Below are 13,127 nucleotides of genomic sequence, written 5' to 3'. Positions count from 1 at the left end.
TGCCTTGGGAACCAATGGCAGCAGGCATTAACTCTGAGGAGCCACATCATGATCCTTAGTTTAATGGATCCTTAATCAATGAATACTTTTCTTCTAATTTTTTTGGTTCTGTATTAATCGTGAACATCCTTGAATAAATAACTGTTAGACACTTGTTCAAGTTTCAAAAACAATGAGAAGGTGCCTGAGAGTATTGGATTGCCCTATGTCCCACCAAAGTCACAGTAAGTGAAGTGAGGTCATATAAGGCAGTGGGAGCTATAATAACATTTTACTTACACAGATCAGGACCAAAACCCTCAAGGCAGACTACACCCTCTATCCCAATCCCTAACAAAAGAGTTTCCAAAAAATAATAACGCAAAACTATGAAACAGGCCACTCATATGGAAGTGTACATCAGTATAAGAACATAAAAAGGTAGCTAATGTAAAACTGTTATAATTTAAAATGTGGCTGAAAGTAAAGCTATCTTCCAAAGGGTCTACTTATTCAAATCTTTCAGATAGTAGTGTAGTAACTTTTATCTTCAACAAATCAAATGTCTGGTGTCTTTGATAGCAGCCTATATACTACATAACCATTCAAGGGACTTCAACTGCAGAAACTTAAGTATCCAAGGTCCAAAGCAATTCAGACTTTAATCCCTCACAAGTCTTCCTAAGTGAAACATGCAACATAAACATACTGAGATATGTGTAATAATATTTGTGATAATGCTACCTATGCAGGAAAGAACACTGGATTAGAAAGATCTGGAACTATTTGTCAACAATAATTTGTTGGGCAATGGATGAAAAGAAGGGAGAAGAATGGAAGGACCATTTTCTAAACAATTTCACATTAAAATTTTCAGTCCAATTTTATTTATTGCTTTTTCTGATTTAAAAATTATTTGTTTCCCAGAAATGGAAAATACTTACAAATTTTATCTTATGTTTTAGGTCTGGATCAATAGTCCCACCAGGTCCAACTTGGGCAATAACTGATTTGAATCTGTTCTCCAACTATGAATAAAAGAAAAAGTCAAATCACTAAAAAGTCAAAGACAAATGTAAGCAATCTATAAAAGGAAATTTTTATCAAATGAATCCAATCCTGTTCTTAAAAAGTGGCACTGACGGCCACAGAGATGGCTCAGTGTTCAAGAGCACTTACTCTTGTAGAGGGCCTGAGTTTGGTTCCTAGACTTTGACCTCTGTGGCACCTGCATTCACATGAACATACTCATTCACAGACAACACATACACATAGTTAAATAAATTTTCAAGTTTCATTGAGACATTTTATATTATATAAAATATACAGATGGAATTTGTGTGAAGCCAGACACTGGGGAATATTCCAAGATAAACAGAATTATCTATAACAGATTCTAAAGTCCGCAGTTAATCTGATACAAGGATACTTGCCATTCAGTTTCTAAAGTGACTTAGTATTATCACATACTTAGTGACCGCCTAATGACTGGAAGGCACAGGTTGTTGGAAAGGTCCAGAAAGGTAGGAAGGAGTGTTGAGTCAGGGCACAGGTGGAACTAGTGGCCTTGTCTAAGGAGCAGTGGGGGAAGCTCCTTTATGTAACGTGAGCAAAGGAAGAAAGAAAGCGTAGGACAGTGAAGGGCTGTGCATGTGGGCAGTGGCTAGAGCTGCTACCTAACAGTTTTAATTCCTAGGAATCTGGAAGCGCAGGCCTGGCCTCTCACCAAGATGTAGGTGAAGACGAGGGCGGACAAATATTTGAGAAGTAGACAGTGATTGAGAAAGATGCCCACCATCAATCAACCTAGGTCTCCACATCCACACGCACATGCGGGCAAACACCCACACACCCACGCACATACCTGCAGACACGCGCGCGCACGCGCACGCGCACACACACACACACTCACACACGAGTCAGGAACAGGGCAAGCATCTCCACTCCCACCATGTCTCTTCATATTAGAGAGCCCAACCCAAGGGTGATAAGAAAGGAGGCAGATATACTGAAGCAAAACCAGGGCAGAAGAGACGGCTCAGTGGTTATGCGCACTGGCAGTGGTGGCGCACACCTTTATTCCCAGCACTTGGGAAGCAGAGGCAGGTGGATCTCTGAGTTCAAGGCCAGCCTGGTCTGCACAGCAAGTTCTAGGACAGCCAGGGCTACACATAGAAACTGTCTCAAAAAAGAAAAGGGCACTGGCTTCTTTTCCAGCACCCACACGGCACATGGCCTCTCACAACTGTCTGACTCCAGTTCCAGGTGACGTGACACCGTCTTCTGGGCTCTGAAGGCATGAGGTGGACACACTGTGCTCAGGCATATGACACAGGCAAAAATACCCATTCTCATAAAAATATATATTAGCAATGATTAATTTGAAAATATCATCTTTAACACAATAAACTATGAAAGGCATAAGAAGTAAGCTTAATAAAATGTATACAAGCTATATATACTGAAAACTATTAGACATTGAGAGAATTTAAAAATAAAAATAATGATGAGAAGTGCTATTTTCTTGAATCCTGAGGTTTAACATTATTTTTCCTCAAACACACCTATAATATCCAATGTAATTCTAATCAAAATCTTGAGACTTACTTTTGACAAAAATTAACCAGATTTCTATATAACTAAATATACTGGAAATGTAAAATGTAGAATAACCAAACAATTGTAAACAAGAAGATGTAGGATTCAGTTTTACAATTTTAAGCTACTATAAGCGATAGTGATCAAGAAGCACGGGGTAACGAGGTACTCAGTGTGGGGAGCACACCGGTCCACAAAACCACACTACAGTTCCCTTCCCTCCCCTCCTCCTACTCCCTGCCCAACACCCAACCTCCCATCCATTCCTCAGAAAGAGTAAGGCCTCCCATGGGAAGTCTACAAAGTTTGGCATATCAAGTTGAGAGAGGACCAAGCCTCTCCCCCTATATCGCGACTGAACAAGGAAGGTGTCCCTCCATAGGGAATGGGCTCCAAAAAGCCAGTTCATGCACCAGGGATAAATCCAGGTCCCACTGATAACTGGCAATCCTTATTCAGGAAACTTCAGAACTGGCATATTATACAAAGATTAATTTGAAATTGGTAATAGACTGAAATATATAATCTAAATCTCAAAAATTCTAGAAAAAATATAAAATTTGTCATTTTACATCCAGCAAAGATTAGTGAACAAGAACCACATGAGAAAATTCAAGTTTTCAAAACCAGTTCTGAAGTTTCCTGAATAAGAATTGCCAGTTATTAGTGGGACATGGATTTATCCCTGGTGCCAAGAATCAAAGACTTCAGTTTACAAAAGGCAAGATTAAGAAAAGGAAGAGTGGGGCTGGAGAGAAGTCAGTGGTTAAGATACCAGCCTTGAAGAAGACCCAGGTTCAATTCCCAGCATCCACCTGCTGGCTCACAACCATCTGTAACTCTAGTTCCAAGGAATCTGACACCCTCTTCTGGCCTTCCTGGCCACCAGGCACACACATGGTACACATACATACAGGCATATAGGCAAAACACTCATATATACAGAATAAAATAAATAAACCTATAACCTCTTGGAACATCTTTCTGAGACTGTCTTGACTATGCTAATATATATTAGAAGATACACCTTAACTATGAGTGGAACCATTCCCTAGGCAGAACAGCCTAGATTGTATAAAACAGAGCTGGCAAACTGAGCACTAACATTAATTATTAACCCACTGCTTTCGTGACTGTGGTTGTGAGGGACCAGCTCACTCGAGCCCGTTTCTGGGGTTCCCTGCCATGATGAACTGGAACTGGAACTGCGAGACAAATCCCTGAGTCATTTGAACAAGACCTCCAGCCTCTCTACATCTCAGGCTCCAAGGACTGAGCTGGCGCTGAAGTTCTTGGGTGGGGGGGGGTGGCCTGAGAGGACTCTTAGCTGGTGATAACTCTGAAGCTGGTGTCCTCAGCCCACAGCCACATCAACTTCATGGAAACAGACACAGGCACTCTCCTGTTTATGGTGCTGGAAGCAGACAGTTTTTATAGAAGCCTAGGCTTGTGGCATTGTCTGCAGGGTCTTCAGTGTGCTGAGGAAGGGCCCCACATGTGAACATGGAAGGCTTCATCTGAGCTAAGAAGATAAAGTGTTGGCTTCTATCAGCTTACGTTAGAGCAAATCCATGCAGGCCAGTTCAGTAGGCAAAATACTGCTGCATGGAAGACTGGAACATTAATTTCAACCATGTAGAGAAACATGGTACTAGTTTAAGCTGTATCCCTTGAGAACTGGTAATGAGGCTGAAAAACCTTCTGTGACTATAACAATTAAGATAATAAATCTCTCAATTAGCTCTATTATGCAAATACTTTATACAAATGAAAACCAGTGCTTTTTTCTACTTATGAAATACACCACACCCTTTGATGCCCAAAAAATAAATAAATAAAATCTAAAAAAGAATTTAACAAGTTAAACCATAAACCAGGAGAAAGTACATATAAACTCTTCCATCCATTTCACCGGGCTATGGTGGTACACACTTTTCATCCCAGCACTTGGGAGATAGAGGCGGGTGGATCTCTCTAAGTTCAAGGCTAGCCTGGTCTACAGAGTGAGTTCCAGGACAGTCAGAGCTACACAGAGAAAGCCTGTCTCGGGAAAAAAAAAATCTTCCATTTTAATAAAATGACAATCCAATCTTGTAAAATGAGCAAGGGACCCTGACACTTCAAAGACAATGGACAAAAGGCAACTATGTGCATAAGGTACCTAACGTGATTATTAGACATATTCTTCAGCATAAAATCAAATGACATAATACTAAACAGAAGTGCAGACATGGAGGTGTCTGCCCAAACCTCCCAGAAACAATGTAGGGAATAAAACAGAAGAGATAAAATGGGAGAGGTTAGTGACACCTACAATCAATAAATGACTGGCTCCAATCTTTTGTTTTTATTATTTTATGTGTATAGGTAAATGTTTGCATGTACATCTGTGGCCTGGTGTCTGCAGAGCCAGGAGGGGAACATCAGGTCCCCTGCAGTTGGAGTTACAGGGGTCGTGAGCCGCCACCTGCTGGCACTGAACCTGAGTCCTCACAAGAGCAGTCGGTGCTGGCAGTAACTGTGCCACTTCTCCAGCTCCAGGTGGTGAACTTTCCCGTCCGGTCTAAGTGATAATACACTGAGCTCAAAAGCATATTTTTGGCATAATTCTATCCCTGACCTCCAGCACCTTACCTGGTTTAATTTTTCAGTGTGGTTCAGCTTTGAAGTCTCCACTGTATTAAATGTGGGCATCTTCTCCATGCTCAGTACTGGCTTTAGTGATTCCATATTTGAAGTGCGTTGGGAAAAGCGGGTCTTTGTTACTGGGAATCCAGTAGAATAATATGACCCCTGTTGCTTCATTCTAAATGGCTGAGTAAAAATTTTACCTTTTATGAAGAAAAGGAAAAACAGTGACTAGCAATTCCCCAGAGATTTTTAGAGAAAAAGACTATACTGTGAGCTAACAGCCTCAACTTAGAAGAAAAATTAAGGAAAACTGTATACAGTCAATAAAATTTACTATATAAGTGATTCATTTAAAAAAATACTAAGAAGTTATGTTCCTGAAAAGATTGTTACTCTCTAAAACTCCATGTTAGGTCTCCTGAATATGACTGAGAAGTAGCATTTTATAGGAAAAAAAACCTTTAAAACTGTATTTCAGGCTGGAGAGATAGTTCAGAGGTTAAGAGCACTGGCTGCTCTTCCAGAGGTCCTTAGTTCAATTCCCAGCATTCACATGGTGGCTCACAACCACCCATAATGAGACCTGGTGCCCGCTTCTGACCTGCAGGCATACGTGCAGTCAGAACACTGTATACATAATAAAATCTTTAAAAAATAAATAAATAAACTGTATTTCATTTCAAAGAGCTAACAGTGTCGAACTAAGAAGTTTACATAGAACTATGCTTCTCATGGTGGGTGACCACCTTCTAAAGAAAGGGAGGAGAAAACACTGTAAGGTTATGGTATAGTCCTACAATATAAGTTCTCATAAATATCGGGGAGTGTATTCTGTAGCACAGCATGTACCCCTAAAAAGCATCACAACTTAGTCCATTCTTTACCCCAAGATCAAGTTTACCAAACACACCAGTTACTCCTGAGATACTACCTGAAGATCTGGGAGATGAGCCATGGTTGGAAAACGTGAACAAGCCAATCACCAGGAAGGAATATCTACTTCTACTGTTCAGGAAATGTGTGCAAACTGTTTTACATAATTTTTTTTTGGTCTCTTTTCTTCCAGTGCTGAAGGACAAACTCAGGGCCTTGTACATGCTAGGTAAGTGCTCTACCACCAAGTTACACACCCAACCCTTGTAAGTTTAATGGCAAACTGAGTTTTCCTAAATCTGAGCCCCTGAATTACACTGATAAGGTTGACGTGCATACCCCCAACAGTTCCAGACAGGCAGAGCGAGCTAGCATGTACCCCCAACAGTTCCAGGACAGTCCATCACCCACCATTTTAAAGACTGCTTTGTAAATTCATGACACTCTCACGACTCACTTTGATCTAAATGCAGACTTTGGGGAAAGGGTCAATGAAAGAGGCATAAAACTCTCTGCACTAGGCTCCCTTCCCTGAGCAGTGTATGTTCTAAGGTCTGAGTGATCACATTACCCTTGAGCCCCATCTACCACATAGTATAAACTTAACAGCAGGCTCTCTACAGACCTTGTTTCATGTAAGGTCCTCAGTACAACTCTGAATCACACGTATTACATGTACTTTGGAGATGTGGAGACCAAGGCTTGCTTATGCAGATGAGCTAATCTGCCAATCATTATTCAACTTGCAAGTGAAACACAGATTTTAACTTTAACTCGTGAAGTTTAACCCTTCACTTCCCTTTCTATACATGTCAGGATTGCTCTAACATGTACTCATCCACAGAACAATCATTTCTAAAAAATATTTCATGTGTATGGGTATTTGGCCTGCAAGTGTGTCTATGTAACACATGCATGGTTGGTGCCCACAGAGGCCAGAAAAGGGATGAGACGGTCTGACCCCGAGTTAGACAATTGTGAGTGCAGAGTGCTGAATGCTGGGCCTCTGGAAGAGCAGCCAGCACTCTTATCTGCTGAGCCATCTCTCCAGCCCCACAATTATTTTCTCTAATTTCATCTTTTTTTAGAATTTCATAGATAAATACTGTATATCATTTCCACTTCGCCCTCTCCCCTCTAACTCTTCCCATGTCCTTCACCTCCCCGCCTCGTCCCACACACGTATGTATATAAATACAGCCTGCTGAGTTCACTTGGTGTTGCTCACATATAGATATATTTAGGACTGACGGATTGGGATTAGAAAATCCATCATAAACTGGGCAGTGGGTGGCACACATCTCTAATCCCAGCACTCAGGAGGCAGAGGCCGGTGGGTCTCTGAGAGTCAGCAGCCAGCCTGGTCTGCAGAGCAAGTTCCAGGTTAGTCAGAGCTGGTACAGAGGAACCCTGTCTCCAAAAAAAGAAAAAAGAGAACCCATCATACGGCTTGTCTCTGGATAAGACTGATTCTCTCTTAACTGCTTCGGGTGGAACCTTCTGAGCTGTTCCCCATCACACTGAGGTGTCAACTGCTGCTGCCTTTGTGCGGTTCTTTCTCAAGTGATCATATTTCTGAACGGGCATGGGCATGACCCAACTGTTAACGCCACCCCGCCGAGCTTACCTGCTGGCCAGCCTCTCTGCTTCTCCCCTGACGCACTCTTTTTTAGTGTCAGCAAGGAGCCGGCTCTGGTCTGCTCTACAGAAATGACGTCCGAAGCGGCACTGAGCACTTCAAACATGGAGAGGAATCCATACTGCATATACTGAAACGATCGTCCAAAACGCTTGGCAAACGCCTTCTCAAAGTCAGAAAGGAGAACAGGAGAAAACGCCAGTAGGTCTTTCAACTCACTCTTCACAAAGGCTGGGAGTATAGGGGGCACCCTTCCCCGGTATGGCACCGGGCCCGAGCAAACGCTGGTTCTTTCCTTCTGTACGGAGTTTCGGACCTTATGGCTTCTCCTCTGCTTTGCAACTAAACTTGCTATTCCTTTGGTGGATTCATCTGGAATGGCTAAGGAGACACGGGGGGAAAAAATCGCTTTCAGGTAAAAGCCATGCTCCACTTCTCCTTTGTAACTACAACTGAACAGGCAGTTTCTCTCTCCAAGGAGTTGTCTATGTAGGCAGCATGACACAAGGTTCTCGGTTCCACCATTTTTACATTCTGACCAACAGTTTCCTAACTCCTCTACCAGAAGACGCAGAGAGCCCACTGTGTTATTACTGTTAATTGACATCTGGAAGTTTTGAGACTATTAATGAAGACCAAACTTGCCTATAATGACATTTTTGTGTCTCATAAAATTTAAACTGAGTTTTAGAAATTTCAAAACCAGTAATCTGAAATTGTTCAAATATAGTTTTGTGACTATTCATTTTTCTGGAGCATGTGAATTTGGGGGTGGTGGTGGTGTTTTGCTTTTCCTTTGCTCTCTCTTTGCCCATAACCTCAAAGGTGCTAAAGACCACCACCCGATGACATCCACCACCCTGGACTATGGGATTAACTGGACAGTTAGAACAACTCTATACTGAATAGTATCTTTTAATTATAAAGCTTATAGAATTTCCAAACTCTTAAACGTACCTTTCAGTATTACGGTACCATCCCCACAGGGGCAGACACTAACCACATCAGGCATATCCAACACCAGTTCCATAGTGGACCGATATCCAAGGATTCGGAGCGGTAGATGGTTCCCAACCATCAAAAGGTACTCCTTCTCCAACTGTTGTGGGGTCAAACCATCTTTAGTGGAAATAAGAAGTGACCTTATCTCTTTCCTCAGACAGTCCTGTATACGCTCTTGTTCAGACATTGTGCTAGAGCATTTAAGGAGGAAAAAAAAAGCTTTTGAGAGAAAGTGGTCAAACCCATGGCAGAAAAATAAACAAAAAAGCCCTTTAACAACCAGCCAGAAAATATAAAAAAAATTAGTTGTGAAATTTATAGATCATAAGACTGAGACAATACCGTAAGAGCTTTCACGAGCCTTTCTGCCACACTCCCTACAAACCCCAAAGCCCAGCTTTTATGGAGGAAGGCACTTTCCCAATCATTGATTGCCAAAGACTGGCGTGATGTCTCAGCTGGGCAGGGCTGATTACTGTGCTTGCCCAAGGACGTCTCAAGCTCCCTAAGGGGTCTCATTCCCCACTGCAACTCAGTGTGGGCTGGAACCTCTTTGGGAACCAAGGGTACTAGGCCGCGATGCAGGAGCAAGCAGGAGAAGCGAGAACCGACCGCAGGCCGTCCCAGTTCACGTGGCTCCACACGAGTGGCCGCCGTCCCTCACCTCCCCAGCTGGTCCTCCTGCCTGTCCCCTCGGCCTTCCCGTGACCCAAGACGGGAAGGCGTGCGGAGGGCGGCGGTAGCGCATCCCTCTGCGGCCCGCCACTACCTGTCTGCCGCTCGCCCACACCAGCGCTGCCGTTGCGCGCCGCCCAAGTCCGGGATGCTCCGGGAGGGCCACGGAGGAGCAGAGCCGGCCAGGGTGTCGCGCGCCTGCGCACCACGGGCCGTCGGACCCCCCCCGAGCGCCGCGTTCCACGCGAGAGGGCGCGGCCGGTGTGACGGTTAGCGCAGACCGGCATGCGTGTGTGGCAGTGGCCGCTCTCACCCTCCAGGGTGGTGCTGCCGGCTGCCGCACCCATCGCCTATGAAGCCGTGGGAAGACGCAGGTGTGGAAGACGCAGGTGTGGACGCTGCACCGCCCCATCCCCGTGCGCGCAGGGTCTTCCTGCCCGCGGGCACCTGCGGGAGGCCGGAACGGCTGCAGAGGCACCTGCGGATTTGGCTAAACCGGGACAGGTGGCCCTCTATCCCACCGCATCAAACCTGAAGATGTGCTCGGTCCGAAGGTCTGCGATTATTTGAAGGAAAATTAAGAGCGAGTCTGGTTCTGGCTTGAAAATCGCTGCTGAGCTGAATGCGACCTTGACTTCTAGAATGGGTGCGTGGGAGGGCTTTTGGTATGAAGAACATTCCCGGGGCGCAAAGGAAATAAGAGAACTGGGAGACTAAAGAAGATAAGATTTGTTGCAAGTAGCTCTGCGGTGGTGGTTGGTGGTGCGTACCTTTAATCCCAGCACTTGGGAGGCAGACGCAGGTGAATCTCTGTGAGTTCGAGGCCAGCCTGGTCTACAGAGCTAGTTCCAGGACAGCCAGGACTGTTACATAGAGAAACCCTGTCTCAAAAAAGCCAGAAACCAAAACAACAACAACAAAAAACAAACACAAAAAACTCGCAACGTCGGGTATGAATACCTTTCCTTTAACAATATGCAATCTTAAATGACCAAACTAAAAGAGTCAAAGAATTCAAATTAAGAGACCGGAAGCTGGGTGAAGTGATGCACACCCTGCACTTGGACGATGGAGAGAGGAAAAATTCCAGTTGGAGACCAGCTTTGTTGTATAAAAGGAGTGTGATAGGGAAGTACACATACACACACCTTCTGCCCAAAGTTCCTAAGTGATTATTCCAAGAGAACAAAATGTGCCATCAATGAATGAGGAATATTAAAGAATCCCTTCAAAACAAAGTAGGAAAGATTTATATATTCAGTTGACAGTAGAGGAGTTGCTGATTAGTAAATTAACAGAAAATTCTGAGATGAAAAATGGTCCCAAACCGGGCAGTAATTATGCATGCCTTTAATCCCAGCACTCAGGAAGCAGAAGCAGGCGAATCTCTGTGAGTTCGAGGCCAGCCTGGTCTACTGGAGATAGTTCCAGGACAGCCAGGGCTGTTATGCAGAGAAACCTTGTCTCAAAAAATGGAGATAAATATTGCAACATTTCAAGACGAGTTTTAGAAGAAACATATCTTCATATTTTAAGGGCCCATCAAGACCTCAGAATAACAAAAATATCCCTTCTTAGACAAAGCCTAAGAGAAAAAGAATCGAGATTTTAGGTAGAAACAGCTGTAAGTCAATGGAAATTAGACTGCCATTCAAGCAAAATCTACCCAGCTGAGATATCCTTTTACCTTGGCTAATCAACTTAAAATGTTTTCATAAAAGATTCAGAAAATAACTGCAATGAGCATGGAACCAGATTCCTCTGAATGAACAAAGAAAGGGGAATCTGTAGTACAGACAGAGCAGGAAATTTATAGAATAAGAATGAATGCAACTGGGTGTAATGTAAAAGCATTTCTTCTTGTGTGTGGTGTGGAAAATTACTAAAGTGAAATATTAAGAGAACATTTGCCCGCTTGAAGGCTGCCACACCCATCTGGCCCTGCCAGATGAGGAGGCTGCACCCAGCAACCGTGGTAACGAAATAATCTTGCCACACAAGTGGGACCCCCACCCTTCTGTGACCAGTCGATACTGATAACCTAGAACACCTGGTTATCGGAAGGATCAAGCAAGGGGCAGTTTCGAACTGACTTAAAAGAGGGGGCTGAAGCAGGACGGTTATCTCACTTCTCACAATGGCTCAGGTATCTGGCCTTGTGGAAAGAGAGATCCTTCAAGCCTGCCTCCCGAAAAGCAGAAATATTAAATGCCTTGCCTAAACATTTAATGCTCTGTCTCCAGAGTACAGAGCTTCATATCCCGAAAACAGACATTTAACGCCTTGCATCCCGAATGCAAAGCCTCATTTCCCGAGAGTGGACATTGAAGGTCTGTCTCCCGAGAACAGACAAGATACTCTGCCTTTCAGAACGCTTTGCCATCCCAAGAGCAAGGCTTCGTCTTCTAAGCAGACAGAACGCTTTGCCATCCTGAGAGTAAAGCTTCGTCTTCGAGAGTAGAGAAATAAAAGCCTTGTCTCCCAAGACTCGGTCACCCGAAAAGCCGAGTCCCAAGGCCCTACATTCTGAGATAGAATAGCACCAGGCCAGAGACTACGCAGTCAAGGATTGATCCAACACCAGATACCAGCCTGGAACAGGACATCGGAACCTTATCTCCCGATCGCAGACTATGGGGTCAAGAGTAGAGCCTCGCTATCCAGCCCCCAGTGCGGTCAGGTGTCCAGCCTGAAGAAATTCAAAAAGTCTTTTAAGCTGAAGAATACCAGGTTGTATGATACTATTTCATGCATGTATGAGATGTTAAGAGAAGAGCATAGATGTGTTAATATATATGTTTAGTGTGTGAAATGTTAAGAGATATCTTATGGATAATTGATAAGACTAGGAAATGTTAATGGATAAGTTACGGTTAAGAAGTGTTTTATAGATAAGTAATAGATAAGTTGTATTAAAGTTAAGAAGTGTTTTATGGATGGGTGATAAGTTAGATTAAGGTTATGAATTGGTTTTATTAGGTTCAGTAGGATTAATAATTGTGATATTGAATTGCCTGTGTGTTGCCCATTATCAATCCCCCATGCCTATTAAGATTGTAAACCCCATTGATGTATTGGATATTGAAGTTGCTAGTAAAGAATCATTATAAAATAATTCTCTTGCTTGGTCTGGTCACTCATCGCTCTCTGGGGAGAAGGGCACAGAGTCCTCATAGATCTCACTCGAAAAGAACCTGAAGCTGAAGTCTCCCAGCTCGTAACAATAACTCACTGAATGACTTCTAAAAAATGATCAGTGAATGAAGATGGACTCTTAAAAGAAACCCCACACTAGCTCAGAACTGAGTATAATAGAGGGTTATTTATTTAGGGGTAGACTCACAGATTACAATCCTCTGTTCTAACAGGGAACGGCAACCGAATCCCACAGATGGAAGAGAGGCTAGATGCATGCTTTACATCAGCATATATAGTATAAGAGGCCATGCCTAAGCGGGTGGGTAACTTAAAGGCTGCTGGCTGTAGAAATTCCTGCAGCATCTCCCCCTTTTGTTTAAATAAAGTTCTAAGCCTCTTATAAAATTATATACAATTAGAACAAACATCAGGTATAAAAATTAGAACTACAACAGCATAAACAATATCAAGCAAGAAACATAAATGTTTCAATAATTATCCTATTCTAAGGAGTTTAAGTCTTGTATAATAAATAACTTGGCCAAGTCATGAGAGGAAAGTAATTACAACTATCTAGTCTACAACCCCGTTG

General features: G+C 43.2%; 1 protein-coding gene across 3 annotated transcripts in view; it reads right to left on the bottom strand.

The window, feature by feature from the left end:
* Positions 1-10,033, bottom strand: part of Tdrd5 (tudor domain containing 5) — a 43,659-nt gene extending 33,626 nt beyond the window's left edge. For 2 of the 3 annotated variants that reach the window (XM_048421302.3, XM_085688066.2), the window contains exons 1-5: positions 9,492-9,570; positions 8,678-8,913; positions 7,709-8,101; positions 5,212-5,408; positions 924-1,007 (exon numbers count right to left, since the gene is read on the bottom strand). In XM_048421302.3, the coding sequence (XP_048277259.3) occupies positions 924-1,007; positions 5,212-5,408; positions 7,709-8,101; positions 8,678-8,909 (906 nt within the window). In that variant the 5' untranslated portion in view covers positions 8,910-8,913; positions 9,492-9,570. Of the gene's footprint in view, positions 1-923; positions 1,008-5,211; positions 5,409-7,708; positions 8,102-8,677; positions 8,914-9,491; positions 9,571-9,928 lie in introns of those variants that run through there. The other variant, XM_085688064.2, reaches the window with a different exon arrangement.
* Positions 10,034-13,127: the final 3,094 nt, after the last annotated feature.

Source organism: Myodes glareolus, chromosome 5 (assembly GCF_982192425.1).
Source record: "Myodes glareolus chromosome 5, mMyoGla1.1, whole genome shotgun sequence".
Taxonomy (NCBI): Eukaryota; Metazoa; Chordata; class Mammalia; order Rodentia; family Cricetidae; genus Myodes; species Myodes glareolus.
The sequence above is the reverse complement of the archived record's forward strand: the minus strand, read 5'-3'. Positions and strand labels throughout refer to the sequence as shown.